General features: G+C 37.4%; 1 protein-coding gene and 1 long non-coding RNA gene across 4 annotated transcripts in view; one reads left to right on the top strand and one right to left on the bottom strand.

Moving 5' to 3' along the window:
- The window catches only part of LOC306866153, a 527,798-nt gene that overhangs the window by 347,111 nt on the left and 154,952 nt on the right, over positions 1-25,735 (bottom strand). The window lies entirely within an intron of this gene.
- LOC306866068 (lysine-specific demethylase 2B-like) lies at positions 429-25,709 on the top strand. Of its 3 annotated transcripts, none has more exons than XM_079411057.1 (21): positions 429-797; positions 1,275-1,419; positions 2,273-2,351; positions 2,440-2,486; positions 3,475-3,653; positions 3,962-4,068; positions 7,409-7,502; positions 8,446-8,599; positions 9,230-9,345; positions 12,113-12,224; positions 13,265-13,632; positions 15,775-15,861; positions 20,891-21,142; positions 21,227-21,370; positions 21,523-21,609; positions 21,722-22,015; positions 22,105-22,925; positions 23,303-23,466; positions 23,870-24,031; positions 24,214-24,432; positions 24,696-25,709. In XM_079411057.1, the coding sequence occupies exons 1-21, from the start codon at positions 765-767 to the stop codon at positions 24,875-24,877; spliced, it is 3,846 nt and encodes a 1,281-aa protein (XP_079267183.1). In that variant the 5' UTR covers positions 429-764; the 3' UTR covers positions 24,878-25,709. The 3 variants fall into 3 exon arrangements, with proteins under 3 accessions (XP_079267183.1, XP_079267185.1, XP_079267184.1); XM_079411059.1 differs by having other exon boundaries at positions 615-797; positions 20,891-21,034; XM_079411058.1 differs by having other exon boundaries at positions 615-797; positions 22,108-22,925.

Below are 25,735 nucleotides of genomic sequence, written 5' to 3'. Positions count from 1 at the left end.
TAAAAATATATTTTATTTTTTTCTTTCTATAAAAATATAATTTTATTTTAGTTGCCATTATGCATTATTAAAACACTTTTGTCACATATTGCTTTTTATATTGCAATATAAGCAAATATGCACACCATTAGATTTGAGTAATGAGTAAATAAGTAAATGCTAATAATAATTATAATGCTAATAATAATTTATTATTTTAAATAATCATTGGTGAAAGAGTTAACATAATTTGGGTAAAAAAACTTTTAACTAAAATAAAAATAAATTATATTAAATATGACAGTATTATCTGTTATACACCTTACACATTTTCATAGAATGTCCAAAATAATTTAAAGAGAGCCTTTTATGCATAAATATTTCTATTGTAACGTGTGGATGCAATATTAAAAGATGTTTAGCTACTGTTGCACTAGCAGTGTCTTGATGAAGCACATATGCACGAGCATAGCAGCTGCAGCGCGCGCGTGCCAAACAGAAGAAAGAAAGCGCAATTCTGACTCCCTCAAAAAACTATTTCTGTGTGTTTAAAAAAAAACACCAACCATTCTGGTAACCACTCAGAAAAAAAATCGGATATTGTTTTGACCCGCGTGACGTTCCTGCAATGTTTTGATTCTGTTGACCGTGACGTCACGATGCACTACACAAAAATGGTTCCTACTTAGTTTTCTATACAAGCAATCAAAGTCTGCACAACTTTACGCTTTAAATATGGCTCAAATAAATCTCTGAGGGAATTAACACGGTCGAAAGGCTCGGACATGGAGGCGTGTGCGGAATCCGGACGCAAACTGGTGTGTAGTTGAAGCTGTCCTCTCAAAGACTCGTTTTATATCGAGAATTTCAGTCTCACATCGATATGCATTGTGTTTAGTGGCCTGAATCGGGACGAATCACTGCGACACGACAATTAGAGCGACGTACGCCACATTAATACGCTCGTAATGGTAAACAGGAAAGGACACATGTTTTATAATATTACAAAGAGAGCAAGATGCTGCGTATACAGACGCTCGTGCGAAACCACACACATTGTTGCCCCGCGACCCTCGTGTCTAATATTCATCGGGAAGTTTGACTCGTATTATGGCATGTATTCATTATATAACAGCTGCAAGATGGTCGACGATTAAGGCCTGGATGTTAATCATGGAATCTGACATTCGTGCAAATGATATAACATCCCAGCCCAGCGTTATATCTCATACTCGAGCACAGAACGAGGCAGGTTTTCTTCATCCTCATCTTCATCATGTGTTGTTTTCTTCCAGCGCTCGATCTGCAGAAGGATGTACGATGAGAACGAGGACTTGTCAGATGTGGAGGAAATCACAAACATCAGGGGCTTCAGCGTGGAGGACAAACTTGCCAGCAATTCATACAACAGCGAATTTGTTCAGTATATGGAGGGGAAAGGTACTTTTTGTGTGTATATTGCTTATTAGTGCAATTCATATTCAGTACATTCTTAAATATTAGGGGTTTTGTTCTCCTGTTGGCACATGCAAACATAATTGTACTTATAGTTATACTGCTCATAATTTGACATTAAATGGTTGATATTTAAGGCGTATATTTAAGTCACTATTTACTCATCCTCAAGTTGTACCAAACCTGTAAGAGTTTTTTCTTCTGTTGAACATGAAAGATGATATTTTGAAGAATGTTGGTAGCCTGGCCTCCATTGACTTCCATACTATAGAAGTCAATGGGGACCAGAAACTTTTTGGTTACCCACATTCTCCAGAATATTTTCTTTTGTCTTAAGCAGCAGAAAGAAACTCATTCAGGTTTGGAACAACATTAGGGTGAGTATATGATGACACATTATTAATTTTTGTGTTAACTATCTGTTTAACAATGAAGCACATGTGCACTTTTGAACAAGATAATTTGTTTAAATTCTATTTTAAATTTTTTTCTTGTGGAATATATGTAAATATCTATGTCGAATAGCAAACAAATCTTGCTGACAAGTATAAATTGTGCCGACAGTACATATAATTTATTTACAAAATTAAAATAGCATTTGTTAATGGATTAGTTTAAGTGGCTAGTGAAGGAAAAACAGCCCACAAGTGTTCAGAATTTCAGATTGGAAATCCAATTCATGGAATTCCAGAAGTCCATGAATAATCAGGTGTGTCTAAAGAATTGGTTGTGTAGCCTGTATCTGAAACATCCCTTTATTTACAATTAATACTTGTGTTATTCATATGCTCTCCAGGGATTTGGTTTTAAACCCAGTCTAACTTTTATACCATCCTAGATTTTACTTTTGAATATGTTCAAAGAGAGGCACTGCGAACTCCGCTCGTATTTAAAGCCAAAGATGGACTGGGAATTAGGTAAGAGCAAGTAAAACGGTTTTATTTAACATATTTCTATACATTTTACATTGTGAATTGCTCATCTGAACTGCTTAATGTACTACAGGATGCCGGATCCAGAATTTACTGTAAGTGAAATCAAGGGTTTGGTTGGTAAGTACACCATTACTTTTTTTATTTATTTTTTGGGATTTAATGGTCACTGTACTCAGTCAAAAAGCAGTAAAATATTTTGATAACATTGCATGCTTTGTTAATCTTTAGTTTTCATTTTCATTGTCTGGGACTTTTATTGTGTTTTCTCCATTTTATTTTGCCAATATCTTATCAGGCCTTGCATAATGCAAGAACAGGACAATGTTCTGCTGCTGTATTATAAACTAAACACGTGCACCATGTCTGTTTTGCATGCTGGTATTATGAAGAGTACATATGCATTAATACGTATGTTTAATTGGCTGAAGAATTTGATGCTGTCATGCACATATACACAGCCTGTATTTATTCACAGATTTACGGCCTTTATGTTGATTTGTTGCTGGTAAATAACTTAGTAATTATCTGTGTATTAATCTTAAGTCAGAAACAGTAAGGGATATTTATTGGCAGTACTCGTTTGAAAATAAAGGTTCCAGTTAAATCGGAAACGTTTAAACTCGGTTGTATAACTTCACAGCAAGACCTGCTCAGAAAATCCCCAAAAATGCATTAATAACAACCTTTACGTCCTCTAGTGATTATACCATGCAACTGCAACTAAAAAAAACCCCTAAGCTTTCTTTTCATAATGATTTTCAATCATAATGATTTTCTGCCACTGAATAAAAACAAAGAATTAAAAAAAATAAAAAATTTTAAATACGAAAGTCAGAATTGTGAGATGTAAACTCAGAATTAAAAATAAAAGTCTATATGAGTGAGTTTATATCTCACAACTCTTGACTCTTTTTTTCTGAATTGCAAGAAACAAAGTTGCAATTTTTTATTTGTTTATTTCATGGCAGAAATAAGCTTCCTAGGTTCCTTAATCCATTACAGTATAATGAATCTTACTTCAGAAATGGATTTAAAGAAAGATTTCTAAGAACTTATGATGGAGAGGAGAAGCATTTCGATTGTTTGTTTCTGCATGGATGTTCAGGCAGCAGGCGGGCTGTTGACGTGATGGACGTTAGCACACAGAAGGGCTCAGAGATGAGCATGGCACAGTTTGTCCGCTACTATGAGACGCCCGAGGATGAACGTGACAAGCTGTTCAACGTCATCAGCCTGGAGTTCAGTCACACCAAACTGGAGAATTTGATCAAGAGACCCACTGTGGTAAGATTTTTTTTGTCACTGTTCAACATTTATTTTCTCTAAAACGCACAGTTGCCATTTAAATATGATTTTAAAAGACATCTTACTTGTGACTATAATAATAACTTTAATAACTATAATAGTAAATCAATAATACGAAAATAACACTGGTTCTGCTGATATTGTCGCATGCAAAGGGCAACTGTTAATATTAAAGTGTGGAAGTTAGAATTTCAGTTATTGTTGCAAATAAATCTAGTTGTTAAGCATTCAAAAACGTCCTTTGTGTCTTTGTATTGTATTGTAAATGTATTTCTGATTGTCTTTAGGTGGATCTGGTGGATTGGGTGGACAATATGTGGCCGCGGCATCTTAAACAGAAACAAACCGAAGCCACAAATGTCATGTCTGAGATGAAATATCCCAAAGTTCAGAGGTAATATTTTATTTTATTTCGGAAAACATTTAGGAATGGACCTTTTTCAAAGACTGATGACCCATTTTCACAGTCATTACCATTTTAAACAATCTAAAAAATGTAAGGTGTATATATATTTGTCATTATATTTTGAGTTATAATATCTTACCATTAAATTAGAGTTAAATACTAGTTAATGCTGCTGTGAGCGTGTTTCTAATACAGAGGCTGAGGGAGTGATGGCAAATTTGTCATCTTTCTCTCTTCTGACGACGTAATCAATCTCTCAATATTTTGCCTCTTTTGTAAAGTAATGGAGATGCCATTGTTTTTTTTTTGTTAGTATTAGAGCAAAAGGAAATGCTAAAATTATATTTATTGTAGTTTCTGTTCACTATAGAAGTTTATCCAGCTATAACAACTACTGCTTCTGAGAACCCCAGACAAGTGAAAAGGTCATTGCTATTTCCCCGAGTGTATCCTGAGTAAATTAGCAATAAAGAGCTGGAGAGAAGAAGAAAACTTATGTGACTCTCTTTCAGTGGCATTTGGAGAGGGGAATTTTTGCAATGTTATGCCAATGTTTCAGTGCCCACATAGTTGGATTACACGTTTCAGGTTTTGTTGTTCTTCTGTCTGCTCTGATTTCCCTTCAGGAAGTATTTTGGCTTTCAGACGCAGCTCAAAGCTTCTTGAGTCAATCTGAAAACTGTTCTCTGACATCCCGCATTAGTCAAAGATGAGGTCTGCTCATTTCCCACAGTCCCTTGCTTTGCTCCTCGGCGCATGCTGCGCATTTCTTTGGCCTGCAGCTGGCTGTGACTCTATCAGGTTGCTAGGCAGCACACACTTCTAATGCGGAGAAGAGGCGGATCCTCACAGGCTGCTGCAGTATCCCAATGAATCATCCTCAGCCAATCAGAGTATGGCATAGGAGTATTTCCTGCACAGGAAAGCCCACTCTCGCTCTCTTTCTCTCTGTATCTCACTTTCCCTTTGACTCCCTCCTCCTGACTCTCTGTCTTCATTGAGCTCTTTTATAAAGGAAGAACTCCATGCTAAAAGTCAGTTCTGTTCTTTTGAGTCACGTGGGCAGATGTCAGAACGTGCCTCAAATGGGGATGAATATCTATTGGGTATGTGTTTTATTTCATTGCAAACTATGGTGTGATAATGTAAATAATCATTTAGAGGTCCCGTTAGAGTTTGGTATAATTTGCTTAACTTTCTTTGCTACTTTTATGAAAGGGTGACCAATAACTTGTGGTCATTCCACTTGTGGTTATGCGGTCTGGTGTAATAAATGTTTGTGAGGGTTGCATGTGTAGTCTGAAATTTTAAAAGCTCACTCGGCGTGTTTGTGCACATCAAGGTTATAGTTTTGTTTTGGCTGCTTTGGTGCATCATCCCCCTCACTGACTGTTCTGTGGGATGGATGACACAGGCTGCAACGTCACCGTTTTAGTTTCTAAATACACTGTTTGAGAGATCTGTTTATATAACAGAATTATCAGTTGCATTTCTTTCTGCTTTGGTGTCATTATGCATGCATATGGTTATAGTGCATGAAATGCTGCTCAAGAAGCCTGAAAATGCAATTCTGCACAGAAATAAGAGATGTGAACAACAAGAGTCAGATTTAAATATATTATTTAAATATAATGTGTAGTATTATATTTGTTAACTGTTACACATGGGGTATAATTTTTATTAATATTATACAATATTTACAATAAAATATAAAACAAATATTTCATGTTAATTTTGTTTTTATTGTATTTTATTAATATTTAAATATTTATTTTTTATTAATACAAATTTCACATGGGCTCATTTTTATATTAAAGTTATACATATTTTTTTCAAATAATAACATTTCATAATCTTAAATTTGTTTTAAATACATTTTAATATTTGAAAATAAATGTTTTTATTAATATTAAAATTCTATGTTTCACATGTGGTCATTTATTATATATATATATATATATATATAAACACCAATGACTTGTGTGTGCATGTTAATGTGGTTTATGAGGACACAAAATTGTATAATGACATGGGTATGACAGAGGTATTACAATATGAAGGTGGTTTATGAGGACACTGCCTATGTCCCCGTAATTCAAAAGGCTTAAAAAACATACTAAATGGTGTTTTTTGTTTTTAATCTAAAAATGCACAAAGTCTCCTGTGAGGGCTAAGTTTAGGTGTATATATATATTTATTATTATTTTTTTTTTCCACTGTTAAATTTGTTTTTATAAAATTTTATGAATAATTTAAAATGATCTTAGTGAAAACAGTCTTGTAATCCATAAAAACGGTCAGACTGCATTATTAGTCCTTTGTGCGGGTACTATGTAGTCAGTGATTATTTATTCATAGCCTTTCATCTAAGAGCTCCAATTTATAGGATGTAACCTCTGAGGGTTCATGTTGCAAGGTATTATCCTAGTGTTGCCTTCTGCAGCCTGCAGTCAATGAGTGCTTTTGCCTTGTTTGTGTTATGGAAAACATCTGGATCCAAAGTGCTCAATGAGCTTGCTTGTTGATGCTATAACATATGATGTCATCTCCAGTGACATCATCTGACATTTACACTGCCAGAACGTCAGCTGGCACAGTCTGATGGCCAAAGATACCACATGCCAAACCGTCTGGTAATAATTAACCTGTCAGTTACATGTCTAACCGTTGTGGAATCCATATTTTGGTGACCCTAAATTTAGAAGTCTCATTTCTCAGGCCCTCAAACATCTGGGTTTGCGCCTAAATTGATGCCTAATCATTTTTTAGTTCACGATGCCCTGCGGAGAGCGATGCCTTTTGCTCATTAGAGCTAACTGATTTCTTCGCTTTCTTCCTCTCCTGGCTCAGTGGGGCAGATTTTAACCAGACACTGAAGCAGTTTGGGGTTTGATTAATTTCGCTCCTTGCTAAACGCTGCGGATGACAAATGCATAAGCCGCAAATAGCTTCCATCCCTGTTCTGCTGCTGATACGGCTTTATCTGAAACAAACCCACGTCCGTGACTATCGTTCTGTATGTTCCGAGAGAGAAATTAGCCTTGATTTATTGATCAAAATAATAGCAAAACAATTTTTTTTGAAGTCCTAATATTGTGCTGTGCTTTGATAATGCTGTTGATTGAGAAGGGGAAATTCCACTGTATATGGTTTTGAAGGAAATATTCATTTTGACTTGAACATTCCTATGCTGTGGTTACTCCCAGTTGCAAAGAGTCTTTTTTTTTTGTAAAGACTTAGAAACCGCATTAGGGATTTATCGTTCCTCTCTATTTATGCAGATGTTGCGGATCACCCTTGTACTTTCCCTGTTTCTGTCTTTCTGTAGATACTGTCTGATGAGTGTAAAAGGCTGTTTCACTGACTTCCACGTCGACTTTGGCGGCACATCAGTATGGTACCATGTCTTCAAAGGAAGAAAGGTAAGTGTTTGGATAGTGAGTAGTACTTTTACTATTATTATTATTATTGTCCATACTTGGGGGTAGAGGTTTGTTTATGCTATTACTTTCAAAGCAATAATGATTTTCTGCAGGATTGACTTTGCTTGTGATCTGTTGAGATCAGGTAGAGTCCCTGTAAATTAATCTCTTCCCTGTTTGCATTGTTGCATCGCCGCTGGGGCTGCCGCGTCAGCAGAAATGGTGCTTGTGTGTGTATGTGTGTGTGTTTGCTGGAAGGTATCAAATAATATCCGCTCTGAAAGGTCAAATGAGTGCTGGCGTGTACAAGAAAGACGAGAGTGACACATGTATGACTAAAGGAACTTCTAGGAAGAGTTGTAGGAGTTTATCCCTGTTATGTAATCCTCCTGCTTTCACCAGAACCGATTTCACTTGCAAAGAAACCGCAAGGTTACTCACATTTTTAGTCATACAAAATACAGTGGGGTCCAAATCGCTGAGATCAGAACATTAGTGAAATGCTTTTACAATTTTATATTACATACATACTTTAGTAACACTTTACAATAAATATCCTTACAGTTTATTCTTCTCAAGCATTAATTAATCACAGTTAATGTATTGTATTATAGATTTTATTATTATAATGAATGTAAGTGAAAATTTCACACTTGCCATCTAGAAATCTTCATAAGTACAGAATCTTCATTAAGTTTGTCATTGTTTCTGTTTTCATATTAATGTTTAATGTCCTAAAACTTTGTAAACTTTATTTCTTGGTATAAATGAAATCAATGGGTCAGACTTTTGAACCACACTATCTGCTCGTGAATAAATGGATGAGATTAATAACTTGCACATAAAGGATTAACTGACACGAGTTTGTGAATTATTAATTTTAAAGAAGAAAAATCCCAGTTTAGAATCACACCTGCATTGCTCTCTCTCTCTCGTTCTTCAGTTCTTCTGGCTGATTCCTCCAAGCCCACACAATCTGTCTCTGTATGAGGACTGGGTGCTGTCAGGCAAACAGAGTGATATCTTCCTGGGTGACCGTTCAGACGGCTGCCAGCGAGTAGAGCTGAAACAGGGCTACACGTTCTTCATCCCTTCAGGTGACGCACTAAGCTAAGAGTGCATATATTTAAGGAAAACGGAAGAGGATGGCAGTAGCAATGCCAAGGTCATAGGTTCAATTCCCGGGGAATGCGTGAACTTATGAAATGTGCACCTTGAATCCAATGAAAGTCACTTTGGATAAAAGTGTCTTCCAAATACTGCATTGTAAATTTAATTTGTCACTGTTTACTTGCCTTCATGTCATAATAAACCCACATTGCTGTTTTCTGCGAAACACAAAAAGAGAAATTCTGAAGAATCCTTGCCAAGCTTTTCAATACAACAACAGTTCTTGGTCATTGATCATGTCCATCAAGCTCTAAAAAATCCAAAAAAGAACAATAAAAGCCATCCCTATGACATTTGTGCTGTGTTTCAAGGTATATAAAGTCATTCAATAGCTTTGTGTGAGGAACAGACTCAAATTTAAGTAATTATTCCACTAAAGCTCTGAAATATCATTTGTGTTTGCGTTCAGATTCAAAAATAGCGGCAAGTTTGACTTTAGTGACATACATAAATTGCAGAACGGAGAATGACATTTGAGAGCAGAGGATTTTTAAGCCCTCATACAACATTTTCTTTCCTGAAATTGAGCATTCATATTTTTGTTCTCATGTGTGTAGGTTGGATCCATGCCGTCTACACTCCAGAAGACACCCTGGTGTTTGGCGGGAATATTTTACACAGTTTTAACATTCCCATGCAGCTCACTGTCTACGAAATTGAGAACAGAACCAAGGTAAAGCATTTATTTATTTTAAAAATATAGATTGTTTGATGATTTATCAGTCAGTGTTTAAGGATTTGTCTTTTTAATTTGATGCATTTAGAAGGGCGTTGTAATCAATGCGCATCTTTCAGAAGTTTTTATTTATAATTAGTGTTGTCAAATGATTAATCGCATCCAAAATAAGTTTGTTTGCACAATATGTGTATACTGTGCATATTTATTATGAATATATAAATACGCACACATACAGTATATATTTAGAAAATATTTACATGTCTATTTATATTCATATAATTGATATTATAAATAAATGTATTTAATATATAAAAATAACATTTATTCTGAAATGTATGCATGCATGTGTGTGTGTTTATATATACATAATATACACTGTACACACACACACACACACATTATGTGAACAAAAACTTTTATTTTGGATGTGATTAATCACGATTAATCATATGACAGCACTATTTATAATATTTATGAGTATATTGTAAACAGTGCTGGGTAGATTACTTACAAATTGTAGTCCGTTACTGATTCCAAATTACGTGACAAACATTGTAGTCAGTAACGGTGAATCCATTACATTTCACATTTTAAGTAATATAATTAGACTACTTTTAGATTATTTTTGACCTAACTTGTTTATCACACTGATTTAAATAGGATAATCTTGTACCATATTGATATAAAAAATACAAAGAGAAAGAAAAATATTATATTTGTTGTTATTAACAGCATGAAGTGCATTAAACATTAGATTACGTCAAAGTTTCCCAAACTGGGGTTCGTGAAGAAACTGCAGGGGCTTTGTGAGTTTAACGAAAAGCTATTTAATCAAATCTTAAATAATTTTATCATCAGAATAACTAAAGATGAAATGTTTTATTTGTTTACCTGCATGCCATGTGACCATTAACCAATTCCAGAGAACCATAAAAATGCAAATGTCATAACTTATTACCTTAAAATCTCAGGGGTCCTTAAAGTAAATATATTAGGTGAAAGTTTGGGAATCACTGCATTACATGTAAATAAGAAATGATGTACATTTGTGCATTTTAATGAAATATAATCAATAAAATGTAACTAGTCTAATTACGAGTATTATAAAATGTAATATAATCTAATTACAAGTACCAACAGAACCTTTCCATAACCAGCGTTGTTATTGTTAACTAAAACAAACTATTAAAAATCATTTTTGGTAATTGAAATAAAATGTAATTATTAGATAAAAAAAGCTAAACTTAAAAAACGTAATGAATTTAAAAAAAATATTGCCTTGGCAACTAACTGAAATATGTTCAAGTACTAAAATTAGTATTAAAATGAAAGCTATGTAGAAATATTGAACCAAATTGAATAACAATTAGAAAAGCACATAAAATTCCTAAAACTAAAATGAAAGCTGAAAATATACAAGTAAAAGCAAAATATTAACAAATACTAAGAGTGTATAAATGACACCCAAAAGCAATGACAGGTAAGGTCAGAGTGTGATCCCATCCTGCTTATATTTGAGAGGACTGAGCCTAAAACAAGATCTCCATCTTCTCACTTCTGATTGGCTCAGTTGCTGACAGTTAAAAGGCTGTTTTAGCGACAGCACTGGACACCTTTTGATGTATTGTGACATTTCAAAATGACAAACCAGTTGCGGTCGCTCACTTTCTGTTAGCAGAACCTCCAGGAGACTTTGATGTCTCTGCAGGGCTTAGAGCTGGTGGGCCGGGCTATTTTTATATTTGCTAGACAGAGCAGGCAGAGAAGAAGACAGATCGTGGCACTGGCTGTGTTGTTCCAGGGACTGCATTATTGCAGTGCTCTAAATTTAGCACTGGCTGAAGGAGGTATGAGGGAATGAGAGCACAAGCCCTCCATAACTCTGAGAATGTGAGTTTCCTCCCTGGAGAGGAGCCGGAATGGAAAGATATGTGCATAAGAAGCATCTTAGTCATGTTGTCATTTTCTCATACTGCAAGAACCATCTATTATGAAGCCAGCTATATTAGTTTTATATGTTGGGTTTGGGTAAAACTGTGTAATCATGTTTAATTTCTTAACATTAGTTAATGCGTTAGGTATCACAAACTAACAATGAACGGCAATTTTAAATCTAGGTTAATGCTAATTTATAATGTGCTTATTCATCATATATTAATTTGTAGTAATTTATACAATTTGAAATCTTCAAATTTGATTAGTTCATGTAGAAATTAGGGCTTCAAGATTAATCAAAATAAAACCGTAATCACAATATGGCTTAGTGTTATTATCAAATCAAATTAAATTAATTAAATCAATATACATGCCACGTGTCAGTTTGATTTTTAATCATTTACAAAAATATTACAATATTAATATTTCACATTTTTGTAATAGTAATAATAATAATATCTGATTTAAATTTTATTTTAATACTAATGATGATGATGGTAACAACAATAATAACAATTATAAACATATAATAAAATATAAAAATATTATAAAATATTTTTAAAATCATCATTATTATAGTTATATTGATATGTCATCATAAAATGGTGGCCAAAATTGTGCAGCCCTACAAACCAAACCTGGAGCTTCAAAAAAATAATAATAAAATAAATAAATGTTATGAATACTGTAAAAGTCCCTTGTTAGAATTGTTAGCAGTGTTAGAAAAGTCCATTGTTAGCATTAAATAATGTTATCAAATTGAACCTTATTGTAAAGCATTCCAAGGTTTGTAATAGAGTGTTAATTTGTTGTAAATCTGTTTCAGGTGCACTCCAAATTCCGCTACCCTTTTTTCTATGAGATGTGCTGGTATGTGTTGGAGAGGTACGTGAACTGCTTGACCAGACGTTCGCACCTGGAGTTCCGCATTCACGCTGGTGAGTTGGCTAAACTGACAGCAATTTGCAATGATAAACATAACCAGAAGTCAATTTCAAGTAACTGAGAGCGTTGGCAGTGCAACATGATCAAGTTTACGCAAATGCACAGTAATGTGATGTGGCAGCTACTATTGGGAGAGCAGACGGTGAAGCAACCAAAAGAACAGCAATTTGGTGACATCCTGCAAATGAATCAGTCAGAGCGAATGCCTGTTAATTTTATCCAACCTAATAGCAGTTACTGTCCTAAGTCATTGTGGAACAAGTTTTGAATTGCCAAGTGCTTGTGTATGAGGGAAGATACTGATGTATGCGTGGGAAGCGGGAGAAAGTCTTGTGGGATTCCCATAAATATAAGTATCTAAAAATAAAATTTAATAAGTTGCTTAAATGTATTTGATGTTTTAAGTATAGAATGTTATTAGTCTATTGCACAGCAAAAAATTAACTATTTACAGGCACAGGGTTAGATAGCAAGGGTAGCAACGCCTGTGACAAATGCAACAAGGTGAGGTCAGAAGGTGAGGTCATTGTGTGGAAATTGGAAAAAATAGTCTTTGACACTGGAGCGAAACAGAATCAAACTGAAATGGGACTGAAAATCCATATAGATCTCTACCTGTGGGATTTTGCACATGGGAGTTAGACAAAACTTAAAAGTTAAGGGTGGGAGTGGGAAGAAATATAACTTAATTTTAGCAATAACGGAATTGAAAAATCAATCTGCACAGATTGATTTTTAACTTTGAGCGTGGAGAAAGAATCCATAAATTTGTATTGGAGAGGGTTTATTAATATCCATTTTAATCACCCTCACTGAAGTCCACTAGTAGTGAGCCAATCTACTAAGTGAGACCTTCTTTGCATTTTCAGTCTCAGAAAGTACATGCAAGTTCTTGTTCTCAGTTTCCTTATTTCACTCATACCATCATTTATCAAGATGATTCCTGGACTTGTTCTGTCTCTGTCTTCTGGTCTTTGTGTAACTTTTTGGTGATTGGTGAAATTTTTGGTTTTCTCTTCTGATTTTTATTTAGCTGAACCCAAGCTTGTAACCGAGAGTCTCATCTCTGCTCCTCGGCTGGACATGGAGGAGGACTCGTGTGAGACACGGTTAGAGAGGACAGAGGGGACGACCCAGCCCTCCTCAGCTGTCCCTCTCTATCAGATCTTCAAATCCCCGGCCAATGATTCTGAAGACAGCTTCAAGTCCCTGCCTTCAGAGTGTCCCAAGACTCCGTCTGGCTCACCTGGAATGGAACATTCCAGCAAATGGACCCACTTGACAGAGTTTGAGCTAAATGGACTCAAGGCCTTGGTGGAGAAGCTAGAATCACTTCCAGAGACAAAGAAATGTGTTCCAGAGGGGATCGAGGACCCACAAGCACTGCTAGATGACGTGAAGGTCTGTAAACATTTTCCACTTGTCGTTTTGTCTGTCTCTCGGTGTTTTGAATTGACATCATTATAATAAATGGAAGTAAGCACCTGTTGGGTGGAGAAGTCTAGTTGTAGATCTTGACTTGTAGATTCAGGTGGTAGGTTCAGATCCAACTAGGGACAATGCATGATCTATCGACATTTTGCGTCGCTGAGGTACACACTTAAAGGGATAGTTCACCCAAAAATGAAAATTCTTTCATTAATTAGCTACTCACCCTCATGTCGTTCCAAACCCGCAAGACCTTCGTTCATCTTCGGAACACAAATTAAGATATTTTTGATGAAATCTGAGAGCTCTCAGACTAGGGCTACTCGATAAATCAAAATGAAATGGCAATCGTGATTGTCATGTGCATCTTGTCAGTGAAGCACGGTTCTGTGATCAGTAGTAAATCTCCATCCAAAGGCCAGAGGGCGATCTCACGTGGAAACTCCAAATACGCCCCGCAGAAGAAATCCCTATAGCAGTAGCTGAATAAACAGAAGATTTAACTGCTTTCATTGATTCAACATGACTAATAAACACAGGACTACAACAACATATGATTTATCTTAATATAATTAAAGTAATAATATAATAAAAGTTCTTTTTGTAATTATTATTATAATTTTCATTATAATAAAGTATATTTATAATGCAATGCCTTCATCACTGCTTAGAACACTATGAAATATGTTGCGTGCCTTATTCTGTATAAGAAGCCACATCATCTCACAGAAGTTTATTTCAAACACTCGACTGATGTTATAAAGCGAGTTTGGAGTAAAAACATTATTAAATGTGGTATTTTCAGATGGAGCAGCATTTATCACACAGAGCCGTAGTTGACTGAGACGCTATGCAGACAGCTTTCATTATTGTGAACGATTTCTTCGATTTCATGATTATATACAGATTATATGGCTCTGTGTAGCAAATGTTGCTCGATCTGAAAGCATGTAATAATGCACACCCGAAGTGGTGATTCGCGTCGTGGCTGCTACACCTCGGGTGTGCATTATTTTTCTAATAATTCAACGGTCCGAAGTCAATTATTCTGCTTATACTATGGTTGCCACACCTCAAGACATCTATCAGATGATGTATTTCAAGGCATTCGTCCGGTTTTTCTACTTAAATCGCTATTGTGAGTAGGATTATTTCTTACGCATCTCATCCATCGCCTCCCTTGCTAATTCCAAAACGTCATTTTAGACCTAGTAACTGAGGCTTGAGCCGTTGATGGCAGACAAATGCAGCTAATAACTAAATTATGAAAGAGAGAGACGGAGAGAAAGAGGGAGATTGAACGTACGTGATTAATTAGCCTACCTCTCTGAGTCTCTCTCATTAGTGTTCGGCAGCAGTGTTCCTACTAGTGAAAATTTAAGTTAATTTTCATCACGAACAGTGCTGTTGTTACCTCGCTTCACTTGTGAGAAATGTCATGTACTTTTAAGTTGCTAAACTATTTACGTAGCGTGTGTCTGTAAGGGAGAGAGAGCGGGAGAAATAGAGTATGTGTTTTACGTACATAAACGTAATTTTGTGGCAATACATGGAAATGATCTGTCGATTTTAACCCATTGCTTACTATATTTATGTATTTGGCCAGTGTCGTTGTTGGTTTTGGTTGTATTGCTGTTGTAAGACCATTTGAAACAACTGAAATCATTTAGCGAAGTGATACGGAACTGTAATGCGGTCGAGAGCTGCCTGGAATTACGTTCACCGTGCGTTTCCCTGAAAATAATCGCACACTAGAACGTTCATCAGCCAACAGATTCAAGCATTCAACGGCCCCATAGTATAAAACAAAACAATGCATCTCTTTTAACTCCTTTATACCAAATCTGAAATATACGGGTATCTGTTTATTTTATTTAAATATTTAAAATATTAAATAAATTTTTATTATATTATAAATAATAAAGTAATATTTATCATATATTAAAACACAAAGTATTTGCATTTATATTTTCACACCAAAATTATTTGCAATGTTTTCGGTTTTCATTATTGTAAAAAAAAAGGAATAAATAAACTAAATAAAATACAGTAAAATGGTGTCTTTTTTTATATTTAGTTGTTTTAAGTTTCGTTTTTTTGTCTGTTCTTAAACAGGTTGTGTTAAAGGAACATGCAGATGACAATCCAAAGTTGGCCATCACTGGTTCTCCTATTGTATGCTGGCCGAAGAAGACAGGCAAGGTATGAATGCATATGCAGAGTGATTAGAAACATTAGTATGCGGCTGAGCAAGATTCTTTAACCTATTTTTAAGGTCATTGATTTGATTTGCATATTGCAACGTCATCAGTTAATTATACTTAACAGTGAGACAGATATGGAGAAAAATGTGTTATGAAGGTTTTGCTGTCTCCATGCGTCCTAATTTCCCCCCTTTAGATTTATGGTTGATGTTGAAATTAAGAATATGTTTAGAAGATTTTTTTGTTTAAAACGCCTTTTTTGTATTACTGAAATAGTTGTGAGGCAGATTCTGTGGAAATATGTTGCAATGTCTATATTTTAAAAAGGCAAAGCAGAACTTTGCATTAATATTTCACTGGAACGATGAATCAGCTTCAGACACAAGGGAAGTGTTGCCAAACCCCCAAAATTAGACCTGACCAATCACACTTATAGACTTGTTTTAGTTTATTTCCCTATTGAAAGTGACACACGCAATTGGATGTTGGCTTTTGTACTCCCCCCCCCCCCCCCCCCACTTCACAACACTAAAACTGTCTCGACGACTGAAAGCCCAGCTGCTGAATTTTCGCCTCCATTGTGTCTGTCTTTTGTGATTAAATACCATCTGTCCTTATACTGCCCCAACTGGTCTCTCTTCTTTACCCCATGACCCTGTTTGAACATGCAACACTTCTGTTCTGCATGCTCGCCTCCTATTGGTCATGTCCAAGCTGTATTGGTGCATATTAATGAGCCTGTTTTGCATACTGCACACCCATCGGCTCTGGCGCTCTCTTCTCCCCTCCCACTTCTTGGAACTCCCCCTGCTGCATATTGATGAGCATGTCTTGCTCTAGCCTGTGTGCTCTGATGGCTAAGGAACAGAAGGGAGGGCTGTGCCATCTCTCAGCCAGTAGCAAGCCAGAGCTGCAGCCATGTCAGTTAGCAAAACGCAGAGAGGACTCTAAGAGCCATGGCCATGTCGCTGATCGCTGACGAGGAGGATTATGAGAACTCTGATGCTGAGCAGGTAGTAACGTTGAGCCAGACGTACAGGTCATTAGACTTAAGAAAAGGAGATGGGAAAGGTTGCATGCAGCTGTTATTTGTGTGTATTTGCATGTGTTACTGAAGTACACGTGATGAGAGAACTGTCAGAGCTGTCAGAAATGTTTATGGTGACCGCTGATAACTACATATGACTAGCACACGAATTCAGTTTTGAGCCTGGTGCTCATTTTGATCCAATTTGATGTCACATTTCTTCCATTTTACTCATTGAACTTGAATATCTCAGCAGGTTGGTGATACATGAACCTAAACTAGCATTTCTTGATGCTGTAAGGTCTTGTTAGGTACTTTTAGGAGTTGCAGATGAAAGTGAAATCAGTGACACTTCATATGTGGAAGCTGCGATATTACTGTCATGCTATGTTAGCAGCTACAGATGCTTTCTAACCGTCCCAGTTGATGTTGTAATGCACACTGCAGGGTTTCGAAGGCGTGTGGGTTCTTTGAATACTTTGCATATGTCTGTTTGTGTGGCTGCCCACGTGAGACTCTCCCATCGCTTGCTTTATGTTTGCAGTTGGGCGAATCTTTGATTCTCTTCCAGAGAATCCTTTTGTATTGTTCTTCTATTGAAAACATACAAATGCATTTCACCCCAAATGCCGTCGCCACTGAGAAAAGGATGATTATTATAATTTTATCATCCATCATTAGGATGAAATACATCTCTGTATTGCGTACCTATATTTTTTTTACTCTCGCCACTCGTTTCAGATATTTGTATAGATCATTGTGTTCTTCAACTTCCTCAATTTCCAGGATATTTTTAACTGTTTTGGCCACAGCCCAACAAGGGCCTCTTTGAGCCGGTCCTACAAGATGAGCGCATGGGGGAGGGGCGGGACAAAGAACCAACATGAGTAAAAACAGTTCAGACATGTTCCTGTTGTGAACATTATTTAGTCCTGGACCTGTAGTTATGAACATGTAGGTTTATACTGATCCTGGATAAGATGTCATTTTCAGGAAATCAGAGCTTACATCAACACATCTGGTCTTGGATGCTATTTCAGGGCTGACCTCTACACAGGTCATCTTTGAAAAGCTATTAGTGAACTATTAGAGAATTGTGTTTATTGCTTATTAGTATTGGTATAATATCAGCCACAGAAATAGCAGCAAGCCACTATTTAGACACTTTTACCTTAAAACACATTTACTAAATGTATTTTAACAATTACTAAATGTAATTGTTTTATCAGTTAATCTCCAGTTTTGTGGTCATTGGTGCTGGTCCTGCAACATTTGCATTCATTTTTGTTTTTGTATTGTGATATTCTTCGCCCCAGTGAAAAGGCTTTATTTTGCTGATTTCTGCCTCATCCAGTTTTGTGAGTTTAGTGTTAAATATCGAGTGTATCTTCACACCCTACCAATTAAATTTGCCATTGTCCCTGCACTTGGGCGTGATTTTTGAATTTTGCTGTTGTTTTGCAGAATCATTTTAATTCTTATTTTTAATTCGACTATTTCTTAAGTTGGACAATGACATCTGGTTTAATGATGGTATCACAAACGAAGTGCTTGAGTCAGCTTGTTTGTGTATGTTTACCATGGATATGTTTTTTTTCTTTTTTTTTTTTTGTGCGCACACACCTATACTAGACAGCAAGCATCAAAATCCATGTCTGCCCTTAATTTCTACAGTAATCCCGTTTTAGAGATATTCCATCTCTGCAGCGGTTTTTATATGAATGCAGTCTTTAATGTCTGACCTTGTCAGCAAGCTGCTCTAACGATGTCCAGAAAATCTGTTTACGCTATTAATGTGTCATAGCATATGCACACACTCAGATGCTGTGATGGTAGGCTTGCAAAGTTCTTCTTATTTCAGTGGTTTCACAATGAGAAGTGAAACATTTTCTCACTTTGATAAGATTATATTTTAACAATGAAATCAGTCATGTGAGACTTGACAAGTCTCCTCTGTTTGGCTTCTAAAATCTGCTCTGAACATTAGTATTTATTCAGAGCATTTTGATTGATATATTTTGAATATAATGACACATTTATACACAGCCAATCCCACAAAGAGTTAGTGATTGATTTTTATTTAGTTGTCAGTCACCAAACAAACATAAAATAAAACTAAATTAAAAAATTAAAATTAGCTTTTTTTTTTAGCCAACATACAATAGATCCAAAAGAAGAATGTCATCAAAAAAAACTAATAACAGAGTCAGCACCGATAGTATAGTGGGCAGTGTGCCAACATATAATGGCGTTGCGTTACGTGCGTCCCAAGTTAAAATCCCAACTAGAGGACCTTTCCCGATCCCGCCCCCCATCTCTCTCACTCCCACTTCACTTCCTGACTCCTCTATACTGTCCTATCGTAATAAAGGCAAAATACCAAAAATAAATCTAAAAAAAAAAAAACAATAAGTTACTTGACCTCTGCCTGGAATTCTTGATTTTGGGTGGTGGTCTTGTGGGACATTTAATTAATTTTCAAGGTCCTGTCTTTAATCTTGGTGAAAGCAGCACTTACAATCGCAAACTCGCAACATCCAACACATTAACAAGAGATATTAGATTTGGTCTGGAATGTTTTTCCCACTGGCACTCTCCCTCTCCCCGGCTCTGCTGACCACATGCTTGAATTTGTGCTTCTGTTTTCCTCCAAACTCAGTTTCATAACACATCACATCTGAGATGTGAAACAGCAGTTTCTGCTTTCTGATATTTGTAGACTACTTCAAGAACAGTATTTTGTTGTTTCTTTTTCTTTAATTTTGTCCATGTAGGAAATATTGCGTGAGGCGAAAATCGTTCTACTACAAGCATCAAATTCAAAGCTCTGTGAAAGCAGGACTTTTGACTCTGATTGAAGAGCTAATCTCAGCTCTCATGGGTAGAGAAATCCACTTAGGCTGTTTAAAAGAAATGTACCTATTGAGGCGGTCGGGTTGCACTTTCCCCCTCTGGCTAATGCGATTGTTCGTGTTTTCCTCTCCATTACGAAGGTTCATAAAGAGGGTGGAGGCCAGATTCATTCTCATTAATCATTCCATGGTCCCATGGTGCCGTAGGAAACTCGTGCTGTGGGTGCTGGGACAGGCATGGATTCTGCTTGATGTAATGGGGACATGGCAACCCATGGGATGTGGAATATAGCTCTCTGAAGACTAATTCCCTTTAACTTGCTTGAGAGTTTTTACGTGTGTATGTATTAAGCTTATTTGTAATTTATAGTCTAAATGCACTGTTGCCATTTTGGCCTAATGGTCAAGAATGAAATAAAAGACGAATAAAAGCTCTATCAAAAAGGAAATAGAATCAATAATGGAAAGTGCTTCACATTAAGGAGATCAAATGGAAAATACAAACATGCATTCATTCTGATCTTCCTGCTACTGCTGCTGTTTTCCCATCTGTTGCATAACAGCTAAATCAGTGTTGGAATATTTGTGTTTCTAAGGAAACGCAGTTAAGTTTATCAAGAAATGTTGTTAGGAATAATATTAGTTGGCTGGTTTAATGCATGTTCCAGCAGCTGTATCCTGACTTATTGTTCTTTAATTGACTCCGCGTTAATAACAACAGGGAATGTCGTCCAATTTTACTTGACTGACATTGTGGGCAGATTTTATCGGTATTTACAGAGTAGTAAAAATGCATTCTCATGTTCTGTTCTCCAGTTTTTTTTCTTTAAAGTGCCTCAAGGGCATATAAACAATTTGAATAACTGCACATACAACTAAATCTGAACCATATGAACTCTCTCTCAGAGTGTGGGGTCTGAAAGTTGATAGGTTTGTGTTCATTATGTTTGCATTCCCTTGACTATATGGCATTGCATTTAATTTCTGTTAAAGTCAGCAAGCAGCTCATAAACAGATCATGTTTGGAAACCAGGACATGATGAACATGTTCCGTATGCTACATGTAAAACGGGTTGAGAAAAGTTTAATCTTGCTTCTCATTTCCTTTGGCCTTTGTATAAATACTTCTGTGGTTCTATATGTTTCAGCCACGGCCGCTTAATCGGCCAAAAACAAAGTTGGGCTCGTCTCCATCAGCTGCTCCAGGCTCGACAGCGGGAGGAGTGAAGCTCTCGTCCAGTCGCGGTTCATCTAACGCCCGGCGCAGACGGACACGCTGCAGGAAGTGCGAGGCATGTACACGCAAAGAGTGTGGCGAGTGCCACTTCTGCAAAGACATGAAGAAGTTTGGTGGACCAGGCCGCATGAAGCAGTCCTGTATCATGAGACAGTGCATAGCGGTCAGTCTGTCATAAGATTTGACCCTTGATCTGCTGAATGGCACATCTGGAGGAACTAATAGCCGCTCTTTTTGTGTTTTACAGCCTGTTCTACCTCACACTGCTGTGTGTCTGTTGTGCGGAGAGGCTGGGAAAGAAGACACAGTAGAGAATGAGGAGGACAAGTTCAACATGATGCTTATGGAGTGCTCTATCTGCAACGAGATCCTCCATCCAGGATGCTTGAAGGTTGTTTTCCTTATCAGGCCACCAAACAATTGGAAACTGTGATATCTGAGCCATAATGGCATCAACAATCTTTCAAATGTCTTATTTTAGACATACAATGTTGTCTGTCTACTATTCTTTTGAGTAGAAACTTATTGTGGTCTGTTGTTCAGGAGAAGGATTCTGGCGGTGTTGTAAATGACGAGTTGCCAAATTGCTGGGAGTGTCCGAAATGCAATCATGCTGGAAAGACAGGGAAAGTAAGCATCACTGTCCTACCTAACAACATACTTAAAAATAATGAAAATGGGGATTATATAATGTAATGATATAAACTTGTCTTTTCTTCTTTCCCACCTTTTGGTCACAAAGCAAAAAAGAGGCCCAGGGTTTAAGTACGCCTCTAATCTCCCTGGCTCTCTGCTAAAAGACCAGCGAATGAACCGGGATGTAAAGGAAGAGCAGGAATCGAACATGTCTGCAGAGTCCTACACCTCTACTGTTTCACCTGTCATGAAGAAGAAGACCGAACGAGAGGACAATCCTACCTGCAAGTCAGAAGACGCCTTTAAGAAACGTTCTCCCAAATTGGAGGACAACCCACTCCGCAAGAAGAGAAAACTCTTTGAAAAGGACTCGGACTCAGATTCCAATGTCAAGAAAAAGGTAGCAAGACAATGAATATGTAATAGCAAATAAGAGATTAAATAAATTTTTTGCAAAGCATGTATTTTGACCCTCTTTTAAATCCACAGAAGAAGCGCTCAAAGCCTGAAGATCTCTCAAACTCTAATGTCCTGGGACAGATAAAGACAGAAAGAGAGGATGATGAGGAGTATGATGAGAATAACAGACAAGAATTGGAGAGGAGAGCCTTCAGGTTTGTGCCCTCGGAAGACGAGGATGGAGATGATGAAGAGGAGGACGAAGAAGAGGAGACAATGAAGGAGAAAAGTAGCCGAGAGGAGAATGGGAAGCTTGTGCACAAGACCTCCACTGCACGGGAAGGCGACCAATCACAGGGCGGTTTTACCCAGGCAGGGCCCAGCAGCAACTCGGGTGTTGATACACAGTTGAGGAGCCAGCGAAAAACCAAACGCAAACCTCGCCTGCCCAACAAAGAACTGAGCAAAGAACTAAGCAAACAACTTAATCAGGAGATCCAGAAGACGGAGGATTGTCTGGCCCATCAAAATGGCAGGGCAGTGAAGACAGAACCAGATAGTGATGGAGAAGACAGAAAACCACTGAGGAATGGCAGCAGCCATCTGAGAGACTGGTTGGGACCCAAGCGCGAACTAAACGGATCCTTACAAGAGCAGGTCCCGGTTAACTGGATCAGGACCTCAACTACCCCAGTCATTCGGCCAACACCTTGCCGTTCTCCACCGAAATGTGTTCAGATGGAGCGTCACGTTATTCGCCCCCCTCCGATCAGCCCCCCTCCGGATGGACTACCCCTAGATGATGGGAAGAATCACATCATGCGGAGAGAGGTGTGGATGGCAGTGTTCAGCCACCTCACACACCAAGACCTCTGTGTCTGCATGCGGGTCTGCAAGACCTGGAACAGATGGTACGTCTTCCAGAAATTAGGAAAGAAAGCATCATAATATGTTGTGCTTTTAAGTTGCATTTGCACTAGAGAATTGACTTTATACTGCAGCAGATGTTTAGCAGTCTAACTCTTCCCACAGTACTACATGAGCATCCTTTTCCTCCATTGGCGCTTTCATTAGTTTTCTACCTTGCTCTCAGACTTAACCACATCTTTAACCCTTGTCCTGACCAATGAAAACACTGGATTGTATTTGAGTCACTGGAATGAAGTGATCCTTTTCACTTTCAATTGTGACTTTAAGTAGTTTAGATCCTTAAGGGTCGGGTCCTCTGTTATATTCAAAAATCTACTTTGGAAGATGCACAGTAAAGTCTTCTGTCCTCTGTTTTTAGGTGTTGTGATAAAAGACTGTGGACCAAGATCGATCTGAACCGGTGCAAGTCGATCACTCCACTCATGCTGAGCGGCATTATCCGCAGACAGCCAGTCTCCCTGGACCTGAGTTGGACCAACATTTCTAAAAAGCAGCTCAGCTGGCTAATCAACAGATTACCTGGTACAATCACACTTTACCTTGCCGTCTAAATTGTTTAATGGTGGAAACAGTTTTGTTTCAGTGCTTCTCAGGCTCACTGTACAGCTGGATTCCCTTCCAGCTTTTTTGACCTATATGTATGTCCTGATGGTGTAGCCTTTATGTACTCTACACCCCAGTCTTGTTACCAGAGATCTACCTTTGTAAATCAAGTTTAGTTACAATCCTAATCAAATACACATAAACCAGTTAATTGTTAAATATTGCACAATAACCAGTTAAATATCTTCAAGAACTTTAGGGTTTAATCTGAACTCTGCATTTAGGCAGATCTCCAACAACAGGATTAGGCACCCTTTATGTATGCAAACTCCACTCCTGTGTCTGATACTTGCATGACTCCATTGTGTTGGTTTCCTGGCAGGTCTGAGGATTCTGTTGCTGGCAGGCTGTTCGTGGGCAGCTGTATCAGCACTATGCACATCCAGTTGTCCTTTGCTAAGAACTTTAGATGTGCAGTGGGTAGAGGGACTCAAGGACAACCAGATAAGAGACTTACTCTCCCCGCCGACAGACAACAGACCAGGTACTGAATGATAGCATTAATTGCTGTTCATGTCCAATATGTACTCTTGACCCATTTTTAGAAGTTCTATATCTCTTATTTTGCCAATTCATAGCGCCCCCATGTGTACACAGTAAACAGTACATTTCTGTTTTATTGTTTAAACACTGACATGGTAAAAGATGCATATTGCTGTCTCTCAGGTCAGTTGGACAGTAGAAGTAAACTGAGGAACGTGGAGAATCTCTGTCTAGCTGGTCTGGACATCACAGATACGTCCCTGAAGCTGATCATAAAACATATGCCTTCACTGTCCCAATTGGACCTTAGTTACTGTAACCATATCACCGACCAGAGTGTGAATATCCTCACGGCAGCCGGCACCACGACCAGAGATTCTCTTACTCACATCAACCTTTCAGGTATTGCAGGAAATATTAAAACCCTCACATAACAGGTTAGATGTGCTAACGGGCAGTCGAGTGGCCTGGAAAACAACCATGCATATATTGTGTGTATACATAAACTCATCTTAATCTGATAAGATTGCTATCTTGCTGTTTTATGCATTGGATCTTGGGAAAAGCATGATGCAAGGCCACCACTCTTCGCTTGCTGCTAAGGTCAAATATTAATGTAAATCTGAGTGGCTATGGCTCTAAATCCCTTTTCCTTTTCTCCACAGTTTGTAACAAAGTTACAGACCTGTCGTTGACCTACTTCAAGCGCTGCGGAAACATTTGTCACATTGACCTGCGCTACTGCAAACAGGTGACCAAAGAGGGTTGTGAGCAGTTCATCGCAGAGATGTCCGTCAGCGTGCAGTTCAGACTGATTGAAGAAAAACTACTGAGCAAACTGAGCTAGTCAACAAAGACTGACAATAACTTGACCTAGAACCCAGGGAACTAACAATTTCACCCTCCATTTTCTACACTTCACATGTGTGGAGCCTAACACTCAACAGGAAACCAGCAAAGAGAGAAATGGCATATTGCTAAACGACACACTCCAAGCAAATGCCTGAACTCCTCAACATCAGAGCTCACAAGTGAAGAAATGTATTCATCTCTGGTGGCCAATTCAGCCTTTCAATCAGTTTGTTTTTGTGCTGCTAAGGCAAACTTTTATTGGTTTTTACGTTTACAAGGCACAGCTAGCAGAGCGTGCCAACGTTAAAATGCTGTTGAAAGGCATGTTTACTCATATTTTGCATAAATGTTATAAAAAAAGGTTTTATAGTCACACAGTGCAGTGTTGCAGTGACAAAACCGACTGTTATTTTCTTTCTCGGAAAAGAAAAAATCAAAGTGCATGTGCTTTTTTCGTTACCATGCAAACGTTAAGTGTCATGCAGTGTTAATTTTTGTATCAGAAGGGATTTCACACTTTATGTGCAGTATTAAATGCACTTATAAATGTATATAGACTTTATTGACAGTATTCAGTCAGTACAAAGTTTATTTTTTTTCTACGCAGTAGGAAGCAGATCCTATCTATACTAGCTATAGTAAGTGTGCAGATGTTTTTGTAATGTTAATTTAAGATGTAATGTCTTCTAGTGTTATAAGATGTTCTACAGGTACATTCTCTTTTTCCATACGACTATTACTTACCTGGGCTCCTTTAATATGTATATATCTGGGGTAAAACGTATTTGCACTGTTTGACCTGAATAAATACTGATATTTTTTCCAGTATTGATGTTTTGCTTAACAGAATTTT

Source organism: Barbus barbus (genome assembly GCF_936440315.1).
Source record: "Barbus barbus genome assembly, chromosome: 47".
Lineage (NCBI taxonomy): Eukaryota > Metazoa > Chordata > Actinopteri > Cypriniformes > Cyprinidae > Barbus > Barbus barbus.
The sequence above is the reverse complement of the archived record's forward strand: the minus strand, read 5'-3'. Positions and strand labels throughout refer to the sequence as shown.